Here is a 19,030-nt window from a genome sequence, read left to right on the forward strand (position 1 = left end):
AAAATAGAGCCAACAGGCTTCACTTCGGCAAAATAAAATATTCAAAATTAAGTGGATATTGAATACCACATTACAACTAACTATCTTTGAGTTTCTTATTCGGCTAAGAAATAATGTGGTATTCAATATCCACTTCATTTTGAGAAATAATCAAATTATCAAAGTTGTCTTTCTTAAACATTATGGAAAATACATTAGTACCATAAATAGTTAGATTATCTTATCCAACTAGTGCTAAAAATAGTGGAAGCATTTGATACAAATACAAAAATCATATTAGAAAACATATTGCCCTGAGTAAAAGAGAGTCAGCAATGTCCCTTGACCTGGTTGTTGAACTTTATCAGGGGTCCCAAAAGAGTATTTGGAAAGAAACACAATATATTAATTGCTTAAGGAGATGGTTCTAGAAGATATCTGGCTTATTATACCATTATCAGTATCATAATTGGGATAAATATCATTAGTAAAAGAAAATTAAGTATAAGGATTATGCTTCATGTTTCACACTTAAAGACTTACATGATATTTATTCGTAGAGTTGAAGGGAATTTCACACACTTTTGGGTTTCTTCGACGATACCCTACCACATCACCAACAGCTAATTCCATGCATTTTAAAATAGCAGATTCAGATGCATCACCAGTGCATTCCCTATTAATATATTGAGAATGAATCATAAATAAGTGATAAATATAATATAAAATTCAATTCCATTTTTTAAAAAATAATTACTACTATTTGAAATCATATAAATGCATGTTGTGCTGAAGATGGCTAACAAGCTCTAGATACATTAATGCTTAGTAAGTTGGTGTTCAGAACAGCCAGCTGCTTTGAGCAAAACCTTTGTTAAATAAAGAGATGGCCATGCAATTAGCAATACAATTTCAATTTTCTTATGGTATTTGGATGAAGGAAAAAAGTTGAATTTAATTATTATGTAGGAATCTCTATGGAGTACAAAGACTCATAGGAGGGCTTACAAACAATCATTCAGTTATCCACACAATAACTAGTACACCCCTCTCTCTCTTTTCACTCATTCACAAACAAAGCCTAATGACATCTGGCAAACTCTACTCAATCATCCTGTTCATACAATTTACAACTGTTACTCATGTTCCATCTTTTTAGTTCGTTTGCCCACAATGCCAATCCATTTTGCAGGCTCTCCACACCTCTACAAGTTGCCTTCTTGAGTACGGCATCATAAGGAAATAACTAGATATCCCCAAAAAGTATACTTTGTATATTAATATATATGATATTAATGTACAAATAAAAACAGCAGTGATCCAGGTGAGCTAGTGACAATGACACGTCACTACCTTTATTTTGCTTTTATTTTTTTTTGCTCCACCTTTGGTTCTTTTTTTCATTTAGTTAATTTTTTTCTGCCTTTATTCTTGCTCCACCCTTTATTATTGCAGTGTATCAGCCATCATCTTATCCATGTCACCAGCTTCACATTTATCTCTATTCTAATTTTGTATTAGCTATGTGCCATGCACTGGCAACTTGCAAAATCCAGCAGCACCATAGCCATTTCCTTTATATGACTCTGCTATCACTTTATTATGGAAAGCAAATAAATTACTAAAGCAAGACCTATAACCATGCTGCCTGCCTAAGAGCATATTTTTACCTATCCTTCAACTCTGACAAATTTTTAACCACCACTGAGATAGGAACCGTCTCATAATTTGTTACCCACCTTGGAGCTTCCTTTAAAGAAATTATCTTATTTTTTCACTTGTGATCCTACTAGTACAGACAAATAGTTCAAATTTAAGATATTTTAAATAGACCATTACAACAAAATTGATAACATGCACCCCTCGATCACAATCACTCACCTTGAAGTTATATTTAATGCATGGATTCCTAATTTATTAAACATGATCTTTAATGCTGGCCTGGTTGGCCGAGTAGTTAGAGTATATTTGCTCTCCAGCAGAAAGGCTGCAGTTTCGAATCCAGCCATGGATGTTTTTAATTTTGTGAAAATACTAGTGGTGATGGTGATATATGGTGTTGGTGTAGATGATGAAGGTAGTTGCAGTTGGAGACAGTTGTAGAGTAGGTGTCCTCCCTCAATGAGTGGACTCCCTGGAGGTGTTACATAATAATAATAAACTGGATTTGCAAAGCAATAATTTTGTGATTGTGAAAAATACTAGTGGTGATCTAATTTTGATACTAGTGGAGATCTAATTTTGTGAAAATACTAGTGGTGGTGATATATGGTGTTGGTGTAGATGATGAAGGTCGTTGCAATTGGAGACAGTTGTAGAGTAGGTGTCCTCCCTCAATGAGTGGACTCCCTGGAGGTGTTACATAATAATAAACTGGATTTGCAAAGCAATAATTTAGTGATTGCTTTACTTCTCTCGCTTCTGTCACCTTTATATCACCTGCATCACTCAAATAGTTATGACTACTTTAATTACTGTCTTTTGCCTTCCCCAGTTCAGCATTAGCAACCTGGATATTCCCTTGAAATCATTTACAAATATTAATGTACATGAATTAAACTGCAGTAGCCTTTGCATACCACTAGTTATGCCTTCTTGATCTGACTTCAGCATACTACTCTGATATCTCTCAGTCAGCCACCTTGCTATCCATGTATCTAGTACACACATCATTGCTAACTACATTTATAAAATACTTCCAAGAATGAACTTGGTCACATTTCTTTTTATATTCTTTCTAAAGGTGAGATGGTAATCATGGTAATCATAGAAACCATGTGAAGGAGGGAAGGACACTTTGTAGCCAAAAACCAATCAGTAGAGGTGAAAAGGGGGGGGGGGGGAGAATGATGACATGCTGATACTTATGGAATACCAGTATTATATTTAATATCACCAGATGTGATGACAGTGAATGAGATGACTATACTATCTCTAGTGAGCATTACTACTGAGGAACTTACAGGACACAGCTATATTAAAAAACTAAAATTATGAACAAAGCCAGAGTAAAAATAAAGTACAGCTAAGCAAGAGCTATGCTATATGACAAAAGCTTATTTCAAGAAAATTAGTATGATATTACTTCTACCTTTTTATAACTGAGATCTTCAGTTCTTCCAAGGAACCTCATCCCCAGTATCCAGTCAGAAATTTCTCAAATTAATTACTCATTGAACTTTTGTCAGTTATTTTTGATTTTTATGGTGCCAAGCCATCACAGGTCATACTGTGCCATGACACAGGTTATAGCAGTACATATGGTAAATGGTTAGTAGGACAATCACAAACATCCATGCCCCTAACAGGATTCAAACCACAGCCTCTTGGCTAGAGAACAGATACCCTAACCATTCAGCCACACCAGACTAGCAAACCTTGCATAGACTAGAATGAATGTACAGTCATCAGAAAGGAACAAGTGGCACAATTTCATTTGCCACTGAACAGCTTTTTCTAATCATGCTCAGGAAACTCAAGACAGAATAGAAAGGTTGCTACATCATGCAAAGACAGCAAAACGAAAAAAACTAAAAACAAGACCATCAACTAGCCTCAAATAATGGAATTAAAATTTCAAAGATTAAGCCTGCATGCATTCAAAACATTTAACAATAAGTCACTACAAAAGGCCAAGTCAAGGATCAATTACTTCTGTTTGTAATGGCATAGTGAGATCACATCTAGTGTCCCATCATTTGTAAATCAACAAGCAGGATAGTTCAGTGGCTAACCTGAAATGCCCTCTTCACACATACACACTGCTTTTTAATATGGAGGACTGTGATACTCACTCCATGCACTGTTCCCAATGGGGGAACTTGATAGTACTAGTTATATGGACAAACTTTAGCATAGTGATTAATGCAACTGACTTCTAATAAATACATCAGATATTTTTCATGCTTAAGCTTAACTCCCAATCTGAAGAAACACTGGCTGTTAAAAATTAAAATTTGCATTATCTTTCACAAAACAGGACTAGATCTTGATTTTTTTTTTTTTCACCATGAGGTGACAGGCTAGTTGGAATTATGCAGCTGTTATTGTAGTTTGCTAGTGCACATGTTGGAGTCTGTTCTTTTGTATATGTATATACCACAGAATGAAATGCTGAGGTAAGGTAATTTTTAAATCATTGCATGGGTACTTCCAACAAGTCCACACTATCTCCTCACAATATATGTTGTACATGTCCTTAAATCACTGACTGATAAAGCACTTGGTCTGGCACTCAGTCATTCACCAATCTTCAAACAAAAAATTAATTCTTCACATACTTGTTAACTACTCTTACTCAATTTCAAGGGACAATCCCTTCTTGCACTCCTTTAGCCAATTGCTGAAATATTTCCTCTGCATCAATCCTATAAAGCCCTTTTAGTAATTTAAATTATCACATTCCCTCTTTTCTGCATGTCAACCAATTTTTGCAACCACAAATTCTCTATCAATCATCATAGAAAGCATTCCACAAAAGATTCAATGTTAGTCACTTGTTTTAGAATCCCTCGACTTCCTCATCCCCAGTTATCTAAATGTGGCTCTACCAGGGCCTTATAAAAGAGGAATGATAACTATTATCTGTACTTGTTAGTGCATTCTTCAAAACTAACTACTATTTGAAGCAGAAAGTTTCATGTCTGCAAATCTGGTATGGTAAATTCTACTTACTTTTCAATCACATTGAAAGGAGGAATTCACCTACTTGAAAAATCCTTGTATCCTGGTTGGAATCTGAACTTAGGTCCTTTCAACAAAAAAGAGAAAAATATCACAAACATCCTTGTAAGTATGTCAAGAACATTTTTACGGTCTGTAAAGCTTTGTTTCTTGCATTATTAAGAGCACTTCCTTCAGAATGCTAGAATAAATGAAGAACAGGAGGAAAAATTTTATCCAAAAGAGAAAAAGATGGAAAAGAATACGACCAATACTGGAACAACTAGATAATGGCAAATTGTTGTTGCAGTTTTAAAAAAGGAAGCTATGTATGTCACAAGAAGGTGCATAGAATTCAAAAATAAGATTCTGTTAGAAAGCAGTATGTTATGGCAATGGATTATTGCACAATGCAGAAAATATTGATCTTCTCAACTATATATGTGGTGCGAGATTGTAGCTAGCAGAACAAAATATACAATTGGGTGCTGCTATAGACCAGGTATTGAAAAAGATGGTGGAGATAGTATGCACAAGCAAATAGAAGAAATGAGTGGAAGGAGGGTAATTATTATGGGAGATTTCAACTATGGTCCCATTGATTGGAGTGAGGACACACGGGAGGAAGGAATTGGATTTTATGAGGTTATTAAGGGATAACTATCTGCAACAGCACGTAATGGAAAATACTAGGGGTCAGAGAGAGTGCATGACCTAGTAGTTGCATCTGAGGATTTGGCTGTAACAAATATGACCACATTGCCACCAATTGGAGAGAGTGATCATAGGGTCTTGACTTGGGATGTGGCTAAAGGTGTGGAATTTACAATTAAGACAGGTTACATGTGAAATTATCAGGCTGGTAAGTATGACAAGCTTAGGAGTTTGATTGGTTCAGTACCATGGCATGTACAACTGCAAGGGCTAGAAGTTGATAGTGCATGGGAGGCGGTTAAGAAGTGTTTGCATGAAGCAATGGCTGACTGTATACCTAGAGCCCAAATAATAAATCAAGTAGGGGTTAAATGGATGAATAACACCATTAAGCTTGAACTGCAAAAACAGAAACAACTATGGAGAGAATTTAAGGAAAAAGATGACCGGCAGGCACATGAACGGTATAAAGCGCAGGCCAGAAGGGTAACGAGTGTGGTAAGAAAAACAAAAAAAGGATTATGAAAGAACATTGGCCATGCAGGCTAAAGAGAATCCTAAACAGTTTTTTCATTGTGTTGCAAGTAAAAGAAAAAACATATATGGCAGAATGATTTTTAAAGAATGCCGATGGTTAGGGAGGTAACTGAATCAGTTGATATAGTTGAGTTACTGAGTGAGCACTTTGCAAGAATATATCATCTAGGTGGCGACATTGCAGAAATGAATGAACCAATAGATTATATGGGAATTGTGGTGAATGAAGTGGAGGTGAGTAGTCTATTGCATAACCTCAATGTCAATACATCTGTGGGATTGGATGGCATACCAGCTCGTGTTGTACGTGAAGCAGCTAAAGAATTCTCAGTACCCTTGACCATTTTGTTTAATTTGAGTCTAGCGTCTGGATTAGCCCTCAGGGGGTGGAAAGAGGGGAAAATAGTTCCACTGCATAAAGGAGGTTCCAAGACTGCTGTTGTAAATTACCGACCGATTAGCGTATTAGGAATCGTTGTCAAGGTCTTGGAGAAATTAGTCAAGAAAATAATACAGGATTGGATAGATGAAAACAGGATATTGTATGGGGCACAACATGGTTTTGTGAAGGGTAGATCATGCCTCAGTAACTTGCTCACGTTTTATAACACAGTGACAGCAGAACTGGATAAGGGTAATGGGTTTACAGTGATTCTACTGGACCTTGCCAAGGCCTTTGACAGGATACCACATGGAACTCGAATCAGTAAACTGGACCAGATGGGGATGGATAGGGTTGGTGAGATGGAAAGGAGGATGGTTGATGGAGAGATACCAGAGAGTAGTTTATTCAGGAGTTGAGTCCAAAATACGGCTTGTGACTAGTGGTGTGCCACAGGGCTCTGTTCTTGGACCACTACTTTTCAATTTGTTCATCAATGATATAGGAAAGGATCTGAGAGGAAGTGTTCACTTGTTTGCTGATGATGGAAAGTTGGCTAAAGCAATAGTGAGTGCACAGGATGTCAAAATTTTGCAAGATGATTTGGATAGTTTGGAGGACTGGGCTAGGGAAAATGGATGTCAATTTAATGTGGCAAAGTGTAAGATTATGCATTTTGGGGTGAAAAGAATAGCAGCAGTATATCACATTGGTGGAACTGTACTCCAGGAGATTGATGAGGCCAGGGATTTGGGAGTGTTGGTGGATAGGGAATTGAAGTTTAGGGGGCACATTGCAAAAGTGGTAAATCAGCTCATCAAATCACTTGACTTCTGAAAAATACTTTAACAAGCAGAGATAAACAAGTTATTGTTCCTCTGTATCAAGCCTTGATAAGACTCCATCTTGACTACTGTGCCCGGATATGGGTGCCAGGGTTTCTTCATGGTGGGGAGGAGGTGAAGAGGATCCAGAGATGAGTGGATCCTTTTCACCTCCTTCACCTTCCGCAGATCTGCTATCAAGATGATAGCAGATCTGCGGAATGAACCTTATGAGAACAGGTTGAAGATTTGTGGGTTGCAAAAATTGGTCAATAGGCAGAAAAGGGGTGATATGATTGAGACATTCAAATTACTGAAGGGTTTCTATAAGATTAATCCAGAAAATATTTTTGAGAATAGGACTGGTGGTGGGAGGTCTAGGGGGCCATACATGGAAGCTGGGCAAGAATGTGGTTAGCGCTAGGTTTTTTTACTTGGAGAGTGGTGAATGAGTGGAATAAGCTGCCAGTCTTGGGGTGCTATGACCTTGAATATGTTCAAGGCAAGGTATAATAGATACTGTGTGAATGTCGAATAGTTGTTCTTGACATAATGTTAGGGCCTCCCTCGATGAGTCTGTCGACTCCTTGGAGTTGCCCGGAATAATAATAATAAATATATTTTTTAAATATACATGACCATATTTAAACATTTGACTTATTTAAATACATACAAAAAATTTCCATAGAAAGAATATATATCTGGATTCTAAGTGAAGTTCTTTATTACAGGCATTTCCATGGAGTCGGACTTTGCAGGAGGCCCATACTAACCATTATTCATATAAAACCTATAGTAGCCCACCTTGAAAACTCATCCACTGTCAGAGCACTCGAAACTACCTATTGCAATCATTGCAGTCATTCACCACTCTCCAAGACAAAAATTATATACAGGGTGTTCGGGATAAATTTGACAGTTTCGTAAGGAAAAAGAAAATCTTCTTTGTATCTATTAAATTTAATGAATTGACAAAAAAACATTACAGGCAGAGTTAATTACAATACTATCAACAAGATTTACTCAAAATAACCACCATTAGCATCGATCACAGCTTCAATTCTGCTTCGGAACCTCGAACAAGCTGATGCTACAGTCTCCCTGGGAAGGGCCGCAAAAACTGTTTTAATTTTATCCATTAACTGGGCTTTTGTATTACTGGAAGTGCGATTGGTGTCTTTTTCAACTGCGCCCCATACAAAATAATCCATGGGGTTAAGGTCTGGGGAGTTTGGAGGCCAAACATTTGGACTGGTGAAGTCGTAGAAATTTTCAGACAACCATTTTTGACTTTTCCCAGAGGTGTGGCAAGGGGCCGAATCCTGCTGCCATACATACGGCCTACCACTGGCTACCCTTGTTATCCAGGGCTTGACTACAGTTAGCAACTCCACGAACAAAGCCCGAATTCCAATGCCAGAGTTCTTCAACACCTGTTCCTGCAGATTTGCGAGGAATTCTGCTGTACGAACGCAATCAGATCGTCTGCTAGGGATCTTTCTTCTTGCTACATCCTCGTAGTCACCATTGCAAGTCTCTAGTTCATGCCTGATTGTTTTTACTGTATTCAGGGAGCATTGGGCAGCAGTCGTAATATCCTTATTTTGATGGCGGGCACGAATCATCATGATACAAGTTATTCTCTTCCATGATTCAGGTGGGTTCCAGCTATCCATCCTTTCTGACATCTTGTATATGAATGAAGAAGGGTCCAAACTTTTAAATGAAGAGAAGTGTGTGTTAATACATGTAACTTACGGAAAAATATAATTAATTATAAATATGTCAAATTTATCCCGAACACCCTGTATATGTCTTTGCACTTTTACTAACCACATTCTTACACAAATTAAGTGAAGATCCGAAATTCTCTGTATGTTCATAAGTATTGAATAATTTCTTCTGTTTCCATCATAAAATCTCTTTGGTAACGTGTAAGTTTATATCTTGTCCCCTCTTTTACTATCAACTAAACTTAGCAAGCTATGCACACCATCAATCTCTAGGTGGCTTCCAAACTTCTGTCAACCATCTTGAATAATTATACTCTGCATCTCTGCCACCTCTTCATCACCAATAAACCCAAGTGACTAATTCTGCACATAGCAGTCAAGATGCAACCCAAAAAAGGCCAATCTATCTCTACTTGTCAATGTTCAGCATTCAAATAATCAGAGATATTCTGCCCACTTCTGCAATATGTCACTTCGACTCTGTCCACCATCAACCCCAAATCTGTAGTCTATCAATTTATATAATATTTTCATTTGTAAGTGCATAATTACATTTTGCCTTTGGCTCACGCTGTCAATTTATTTAAATTGCTACAGGACCTCACATCACTTATTAATTGCCATTCTTGGTTTTCAATTATCAACAAGCAACTGAATACTTTCCCTTAAATCATTCCCATATCATTAATATACAAATCAATCAGTAGTGACCATATTATAAAGCCCCAAGGCATTACTAGTCATCTTCATTCCCTTAGATTCTATTCCATATTCTACTTCATCTATTATACTACTCTGGTGCAATGGTCAGTCCATTCTTCTCAGCCATGGCTAGCAGAACCTCATCATTCCTATTTACTCCAACTTATGTATTAGTTTTCCATTCACAGCATCCTGTCAAAGGCCTTTGCAAAATCCAGCATTATAAAATAGCAAATTACTGAAGCAGGACCAACATTTTCCAGAACCATCTACAAAGAAATATCTTGTTTCCATTCACCCATTCCTGAATTCTATCATTAACCAACATTAAGCACTACTCCTGAGATACAAGTGGCATGTAGTTTACTATTCCTGCATTGGAGCTCCTTTATGTAATAAAATTATCTTGCCCACTTCACCACTCAGAATCTTATCAGAACTGAGACTTAGATTAAAGAGCTTGGCCAGAGGCACTACCAGTAATCTGCTACATTCTTATAACACATCAACTGACATGGCATCCAATCCTACTGCTGCATTCACATTACTATTTCTTAATATGCTGATGACCTTCTGTTCATCTACTTCAATTTTCACAGTATCACCTAGGCAACTGCAATATCTCCAGATAATACACTCTTGCAAAGTGATCAATTAGCACACCAAGTATTTCTTCTTCTTTGTCACATTTTCCCAAGCACCAATTAATTATTCCATAAATTTCCCCTTACTCATTAGATAGCAAATAATCATCACAATTTCCTCTGACCTGGTTAGCTATTTTCCTCTTAATCTTATACAGCTCTCCTTACAATGCTGGTTACCCTTCTTGTCTGCACTATGTGTTGCTTATAAGCAAGGTGATTGCCTTTTTCTTCACACTCTGTCCAACAATGTGTGTTTACAGCTCCTGCTTTAAATGCTATTCATCCATTTAACTTTCATTTGTTTATGGTTTAATCTTCCTGTTCCTGCTTATGCAGTCTGATACTGCTTCAAGCAACCCTTATCTATTTCCCATGCACTTTTGACATTCTTCCCTTGCAAATTCTTATTCTATAGCACTGCTCCAAGCTGTCACTTAAGTCATAACTGCCAGCTTTGTACTTTCACATATACCCCTTCTTACATGAGAACTCCAGATGTTTAGCAATCCTCATGACAAAACTAAATGATGACTTTTTCCAATCAGAGGCAAAGCAACTACCTTGGTTGTGACTACATTGTTATCAGATCCAGTACTCTCAAACCTTGGGTCCCATCCATCACTGCTGTTTCAGGTAATTATCCCTGAGTAATTGTATAAGTTCCATTTCTAACTTGCTATGCACCCTTTCCTTCTCTCCCTCAATCTATGACCCAATAATTGAAGTCCCCCATAATAACTGCTCACCTTGCACACAAATGCATTAGTCTACCAAAGCATGTCATCCACTTTTATAGCAAAAACCAACGTTTTGTTGCTGTATCTCACATTAGAAGGTCCAATTAAACATCTCCCTCAGTCATAAAATCCTTCTTAACATAGTTTTGCTAGCTGCAGTTCTTCAGCTATCAGTAATATTCTTCCTCCTGTCCTATTCCCTCCATCATCCCAGAAAATATAATACCCCTTATATTCTATCCTTATATCTTCTTTCAATCAAGTCTCACTGATGCCAATTGTTTTTGGGCAAAGCAAGCTAACCAATGCCAAAAAGTACTCTGTTTTTGATGCTTCTAGCATTTATTCTAACATTTCAACATTTCCTTGCATGATATAATTACCAACACATATTCAAAACTTTGGAAATCCAAGTACAGAAATGATTGTGCACTGTATGATCATTTCTGTACTCACTCATGTCCTGTCCTGGGGGGGGGGGGATAGTCAGGTGGTCAGGCATGTAACTACATTTTCTTAACACCTAATTTTCCTGATTTTGCACTTCTGAACACCTTTTCCAGACATCTCTCCAGAACCATTCAAAAGCAATCTATCAGGCATATACAAATCCTTTTGTCGATCAAATTCATTCTAGACATCTATAAACTATTCCACCTGCACACTCTCCTCATTGATTAATTTGCAATCATAGCTCTTCAGATCATTCCTATCATTCAGTAGCAGCAGACTCATTATCTTTACTATCACTTCTTTTTTTTTTTTTTTGCTTCTTCCAGCAGCACTTCCATATCTTTTCTTATCCCATATCACTTGCCTTTCAAATCATTTATACCTGCCAACACCACTCTTATCTATCACACTATCAGCTTCACCAACATCTTTCATCTTTACACTCATGAAAAACACTTATGAGCTACAATAAAGCAATACCAGAATATCATAATTTTTTATCACTAAAACAAATGTCTCAGTAACTTAAATATTAAATTGATTTTTAGTTCACTTGATGGTGAATTTAGAATATGGAGTATTTACATAACTTACTGAGTTACCTTTTTAATATGTGTATATTTTCCTGTCCAGGTTTGAATTCTGCCCTGCTACAGAGACAAGCAACTCTGGAAAGAGCATGCCATCCTGGTGATGTTCTATCATACTGCACACCTTAGTTTTAAAAGAAACAGTTTTAATTAAAAATTTTACTATAATCTTGATATTAGTACTAATAGCAAACCTCCAGAGTATGAGGTTTCACTCAATAAGCAACATATATTAACCCTTAAACTCATTCCCATTTCAGTATTCATAACACAATACATTTCAACACATCTACCAATAGCATCCACTCCATACAACTATCAGGGATGACCTTGTGTTCTCTCCCTCCACTACCTACACTGATGGACCAAGGTATTTTTGCACCTCAGGCAGGCTCCGTGTGTGATGCCCCCAAGTTTTTTTTTTTATACTTAAGTACTTTCTAATTGTAAGTATACATATTTTTTTTAATTATTAATAACTTCATTATTTCTACTCATCATTTTTATTCAGTCAGATATACTAAATAAAAAAGAAATAAAAATGATTTTACACTGTAATTTTAACTTAATCAATTTTAACACAAATATGTTTTGATAAGTTTTAATTTGCTAAAACTTCTTTCAGCTGTTGCTACTGTTATAAGAATTATTAGCAAAATTGTCAATGCAACCCATGTATTAGGAACTACATTCTGCAAATTGCTTGCTTTTAAAAATTGTCATTTTTGAATTTGATTTATGTAAATCATTATTTTCATTATTTTTGGAAGGCGTGCAGGCTCTAAGGCCCTAGCACCTGCCTTAGTTTTGGTGCCCCTCCTACATATGGCACCCCACGTGGGTGTCCAGTCAGCCTGCCCCTTAATCCAGCACTGACTACATATATATAAAATCCTTTGATATTAAACCTATAAAATGCTTTCATGAATTACCATATTGTCATTCATCACTCCCGTCCCCCTTTTTTTTTTTTGTATCTTCAACATGTCTGCAATGTACATTCAACATCTTCCTATAACATTAAGAATTTCTGATATTGCCTTAATACTTGGACCCTCAAGCATATTCCTGATAACAGAAACCAGATGACTAAATTTGTACCTTATAGTACATGTGTTATGAGATCAAAGCCTTATATATTGAGCCGCCTCTATGTAAATCAGGAAGTAGAATTACAGCTTTCAGGTCAATTTATATTGTGCCACTCAAGAAAGTAGGTCTGGAATATTTCCAGATAATCCTACTTTCTTGAATCCTACTTTCCAGATAAGAATGCATCCTACTAAAGAAGGATGCATTCTTATCTGGAATAAGAATGCATCCTTCCTTCAAACGATTCCAAATATTATTATTATCCAAGCCTCCATGGAGTCAAAAGACTCATCGTGGGAGGTTGTTTTTAGGAAACACAAAGTTTATCATACCACTCCTTGAACCCATTGACCGTTCCCACTCAAACCACTTCAAGGTTCAACCACCCTCCACGCAAAGAAACCACTCCTCACCCTCTTGCACACAGCCTCCTTTCGTAACTTCCAGGGATAGCCCCTTATCATTGCTCCTTCCCACCGTTCCACCAAGTGAAAGAATTCTCAAATGTCTACCCTGTAACTGCCTCTCAACAGTTACAAAGTCTCGATATCACCTCTCCTTCTATCCACCAAACTCTGCAGTCCAAATTCCCTCAGTCGATACTCATAACTCATATTGTACAGTCCTGAAACCATCTTTGTTATCTGCCTCTGCCTCTGTACCCTTTCCACAGTCAGTTTATCGCCTTCAAATCCTGGGGACCAAATATGAGAACAATAGTCTAAGTGTGGTCTGATCAGGGTCTTATACAACAGAATGATAACTCATCTCTGCAGGTCAGAGTCCTTCTCAATATTGCAGCAATCCTCTGAGTTACCCTCACCATCTTTGCAATATGCTCCCTGAATTTCAGTTTTCTGTCAATCATCACCCCCAGATCTCGTCTCCCCTACCGCCTTCAATTGAGTATGCATCCTCCCATCGATGGATCCCAACCCTCAAGAGTTTACATTTTGCTGCATTGAACCGATACACCCATTCATTTGCCCATCTGTCTAGTTTATTCAAATCCTTTTGTAGGGCTGCCACATCTGCACTATTACTGATAACCCTTCCCAGCTTCACATCATCCACAAACAACTGAATGTGCCCTTGCAATCCATTGACGATATCATTGATATAAAGGTTGAACAATACAGGTTCCAGTACTGAGCCCTGTGAAACCCCACTTGTAACCTTCTGCTTCCTTGATATTGCCCCACAATACACAACTCTCTGATACCTATCAGTCAGCCAATCCTGAATCCATTTGACTAACTCGACATGTAATCCCATATGCTGCAACTTAATTGTCAGCTTATCATATGGCATCCTGTCAAACGGCTTTGCAAGCAAAATCCAAAAAAATGGCAGTACATGCCTTTCCCCCATCAACTGCTCTTGTCACTTTATTATAAAAGGCAATCATTATTAAAGCAAGAGTGCCCCTTAACAAATCCATGTCGATTCTCACAGATGACATTACCCTCATCTGCCCAATGCTGAATATAGTCCCTCATTAATTTCTCCACGATGTTAACAACTACTGATGACACACAAACAGGCCTATAATTAGACACTTCCAGTCTGTTACCACCCTTATGCAGCTGCACTATCTTACCTTCCTTCCATTCCCTGGGTACCTTTTCCGCAGCCACTTTTATTGAAAAGCCAGGTCAACAGAGCTGTCAGTTCTTTAGCACATTCTCTCAAAACCCATGGTGAAATACCATCCAGCCCAACAGCTTTACTGGTATCCAGAGTACTCAGTATTTGGAACACACTCTCCTCTTGCACCTCTAAACCCTGAACCTGCCCTATCCCTCTAGTATTTAAACCTCCTCCAGGATGAAATACTTCAATAAAGTGCTCATTGAACAACTCCAGTATGTCCTCTGCATCAGTCACTCTATTCCCATTTTTATCCCGCAATGTCATTCTTTCACAATCGTTTCTCCGCTAAAAAATTCCCTAGGATTTTCTTTGGATCTTAGTGCTAATCTCTTCTCATATTCCAGTTTTGCCTTCCTCACCATTCTGGTCACTCTCCTGGCCTGTGTCTTATATTCTTCATATATCTGTCCTCTACCCCTCTCCTTATATCTCTTCCATAATCTCTTTTTCAACTGCAGTTCCTGTTTGATATCGTTTGTCATCCATTTTACACTAAATTGTGTACACTTCTTCACCCGTGGAATGCAGCTTACTATTGCTGCTAACAAATATTCTTTCACAATTTTCCAAGCACTAATGATATCCTGGCCTTTCAATAGTGCCCTCCATGGAACTGCCCCTATTCCTAAGACTATTATAATCACCCGCCTTATAATTCCATGATACACTCCTGAAAAGTGATAACTCAGTAACTATTTCATTTGATTCTGTCAATCTATTGGTCATTCTTTCTTTTACTTACCACACAGAACTTGGGATTTCCTCTGGGCTGCATATCTAATTTTCCCTTATGCCAGTAGTCATCCTTGCCCGTAATTTGCACTGATCATGGACCTGTTAATCATCTTTCCCTTATATACAACTCCAACTTTTATGGCCCTATCTGTTCATCCATTTAACTCCTAATCAACTTATCCTCTTGATGGAGTTTACACAATCTGATACTGTTTCCATCAAATGATGACTAATTACCAATACATTGGTATCATCCTTTTGTAGATTCTTATCCCATGACACTGCTTCTGGCTATCTCATAAGCTTGCTAATTACCTACTTTGCAGATCCATCTGTAACTTTTAAATGAAAATTCATGTATACAACCTCAAGTAAAGCCTGCATGATAATCCTCCACGATTATATCAGATTCGTCACTTTCAACCATCAAGTATCCTGCACTTACATGTTAAGAAAATTAAGATATAGGAGGGAGGATCTAATTTTGACTTAATGGAAGTACAATTAATAACTGGTACTATACCTGATTGATCTTCAGTAGTGTCAGCTTCAATAATTTGATTATCAAACCACATGTGGGCTACTGTCATCCTGTTTTGTGTCAATGTACCAGTCTTATCTGAACAGATGGTGGATGTTGAACCTAGGGTTTCCACTGCTTCCAAATTTTTCACCAGACAGTTTTTAGAGGCCATTCTTTTGGCTGTCAGTGTTAGACATACCTGCAAAAGGGAAAAAAAAATGAAAGTAATGTATAATTTTATTAATTTTACAATCACAACATTTAAAAAAAAACTTAACATTTTATTACTGCATTAACATAAACAACATTTGATAGTATCCTAAACATCTTAAAATAGCATTATTAGTGACACAACACATTTGTATTGCAAGACAATTAAAAAAAGATGGTATTTATGTCACTTTATATTACATCAATTCTTTGGGGTATGTAAGCCATGTTTAAATCAGATTATAATAGTGTGTCAAACTGAGTTCCAAGATCGCTGTTTAATTTATATGCATATCAGTTCATAAAAATATGTAATTGTTCATTACAGATAAGGCAATGTTTGAGAGGGTAATGGCAGAAAACACTGATGGTGCCGCAAACAGAGTTGAATAGGTGATATAGGCAGATAACCGGCATTCATGACAGAAAATAAATGAGAAAAGGGAATTGTGTACTGGAAGTGTTTCATGATGACTGTGGCACAAATTTGCTATTTATTTGGTGATTAACCTGAAATTAAGGACACAAATTTATATAGACTGCAATCGCCTTCATATATAGGATTTCAAAATGACCAAAGACAGATTAGCTGCATTGAAAGTGGCTCAAGGTGATGACGATGTTGCAGTCAATGTTGATGATATTCGAGTGGTTGGCTTTATGGAGGAATTTTTTCTTGAGATTGAAAGAATCGGGGACAACATTGAGAAAATCCAAGCAAATGTGGAAGAGGTGAAAAAGAAACAGTGCTATTCTCTCAGCTCCTCAGACAGATGAAAAGATGAAACAGGAGCTAGAGGACTTGATGGCAGATATCAAAAAGACTGCCAATAGAGTTAGGGCTAAATTAAAAGTAATGGAACAAATTATTGAAAAGCTAGAGCAGACCAGTATGATGTCTGCTGATTTCAGGATATGCAAAACACAACACTATGTTGTCACAAAAATTTGTGAAAGTGATGACAGACTACAACACGACTCAGACAGATTATAGAGACAGATGCAAAGCAAAAAGTCAGAGGCAGTTAGAAACAACTGGTATGGTAACCACAAACGATGAGTTAGAAGAAATGTTAGAAAGTGGAAATCCAGCAATTTTCACACAGGGGATAATAATGGAAACTCAACAAGCCAAACAAACTCTAGCAGATATAGAAGCATGACATGCAGATATTATCAAGTTGGAAAATAGTATTAGGGAACTACATGATATGTTCATGGATATAGCTATGTTAATTGAAAGTCAAGGTGAAATGATTGATAGGATTGAATACCATTGTGAACATGCTAGAGCTAGAGATTACACAGAAACAGCTGTTGTCCACAAAGAGATGTGCTTTGCTTTATGGGAGATATTGAGACTAGGAGCGATGAGAGCTTGGCCCACCTTTGCTCGGAGTTGTCTGGTGTTGCACCACCTTACCTCAATTCTGAAGATATTTTCAGGCGCAAACTTTGTTTGCTTACACTTGGATAAAGAATTAAACTAAATTTATTATAGTCTAACCAAGTGCAAAATAAACTTCCAACACTAAGAAAGCATCCAATAAATAAAGAGGCAAATTAATTATACTTTCTCTTAATATTAATAGAAGTATCTTTCCATGCAGTTCTTTATTATTATAGAATTTTGGTGTAATCATACTTACTGTAACAGTTGCTAAAAGACCTTCAGGAACATTAGCCACAATAATTCCAATTAAAAAGATAACAGCATCAAGCCAGTGATAACCAAGAATAAAAGCAATGACAAAGAAACTGAGTCCTAGAAATACAGCTACTCCAGTGATGAGGTGAATGAAGTGAGCAATTTCCCTTGCAATAGGTGTATCCCCCATTTCAAGTCCTGATGCTAAATTAGCAATACGACCCATAACCGTGCGGTCACCAGTGTTGACTACTATGCCTTTGCCAGCACCTGAAAGAAGAAAAAGATAATTTATTTTTTTAAATTTCAACTATCAGAAGTTTGAGCACTAGAGCATATTAGTACTACAGGTGGGGTCAAAGGATAGATGAAACAGGAACACTGCTCTACATAATGCTCTCCTTGGTCTCTGGTGTTCAAAGGATAACGAAAAAATCAACCATCTAAAGACATTCATAAGTATCTAATGCCACTGTGGGGTATGAATCCACAGTACGGTGGCAGCAAAGCAGTGGTTATATTCATTTAGATACACATGCCACATGCACAGAAATCAGAATTTGTTAAATTTTTTTGCAAAACTTATGGTTAGTTCAGTTTGTATGTCAACTTAAGTAATAAAAATGAAGTTTACATTACCATAATCCATACAAATTATTAATCCTCTTAGTCTGCCTTACTTTGCCTAACAGTTCTTTCCCATTTGAGTAGTAGTGTATTTGCTCTCCAACCAATAGGCTGTGGGTTCAAATCCCACTATGGGCATGGATGTTTTATCAGTGTCCAAGTAGGAGAGAAATTTCATTAAATGGTATGAGTCCATAGCCTACTTACTGGAGGCCTAAAGTGAGATCAAAGTTCTATGTGTAGTTTTTCAAAACAGGATTTCCACACTATGGAAAGAAATGAATATTGAAAAATAAACAGCCCACCAAGTACTAATATACTAGATCTACATATGTGAAACAGGAACACTAGGTCTTTGATGGTCAAAAAAAGACAAGCATTTATGTTTAATGATTTCATTTTGAGTCCGTTTTGATTTAGAATAGAAGGACAATTTAATGTAAATAACTGTTTAGGAACATTGATCAAGTGTAAATGGATAAGTATTTTAATACCGACTAGTTTCACCAAACTGAATCTGTTGGCATCATCAGGGTACAAGCACTGAGGTTAAAACATATCACAAAATAGATCTTAACTATAAGTTCTAAAAATTGTAGTTACAAACTGAAATAGCATCGAACGTGAATAATACACGTATCG

The 19,030-nt window shown here is 37.0% G+C and overlaps 1 protein-coding gene and 1 pseudogene across 3 annotated transcripts in view; one reads left to right on the forward strand and one right to left on the reverse strand.

Annotated features, from left to right (window-relative positions):
• Nucleotides 1-19,030, reverse strand: part of LOC150097892 (sodium/potassium-transporting ATPase subunit alpha-like) — a 221,532-nt gene that overhangs the window by 113,194 nt on the left and 89,308 nt on the right. For all 3 annotated transcript variants that reach the window (XM_090405971.1, XM_090405968.1, XM_090405969.1), the window contains exons 7-10: nt 17,763-18,031; nt 15,904-16,102; nt 11,913-12,024; nt 523-655 (exon numbers count right to left, since the gene is read on the reverse strand). In XM_090405971.1, the coding sequence (XP_090262097.1) occupies nt 523-655; nt 11,913-12,024; nt 15,904-16,102; nt 17,763-18,031 (713 nt within the window). The remainder of the gene's footprint in view (nt 1-522; nt 656-11,912; nt 12,025-15,903; nt 16,103-17,762; nt 18,032-19,030) is intronic.
• LOC150097893 (syntaxin-1A pseudogene) lies at nt 16,684-17,752 on the forward strand (annotated as a pseudogene).

The sequence above is a fragment of the Typopeltis vanoorti genome, chromosome 16, assembly GCF_054136105.1.
Source record: "Typopeltis vanoorti isolate ZY-2024b chromosome 16, IOZ_Tvanoo_1.0, whole genome shotgun sequence".
NCBI lineage: Eukaryota > Metazoa > Arthropoda > Arachnida > Uropygi > Thelyphonidae > Typopeltis > Typopeltis vanoorti.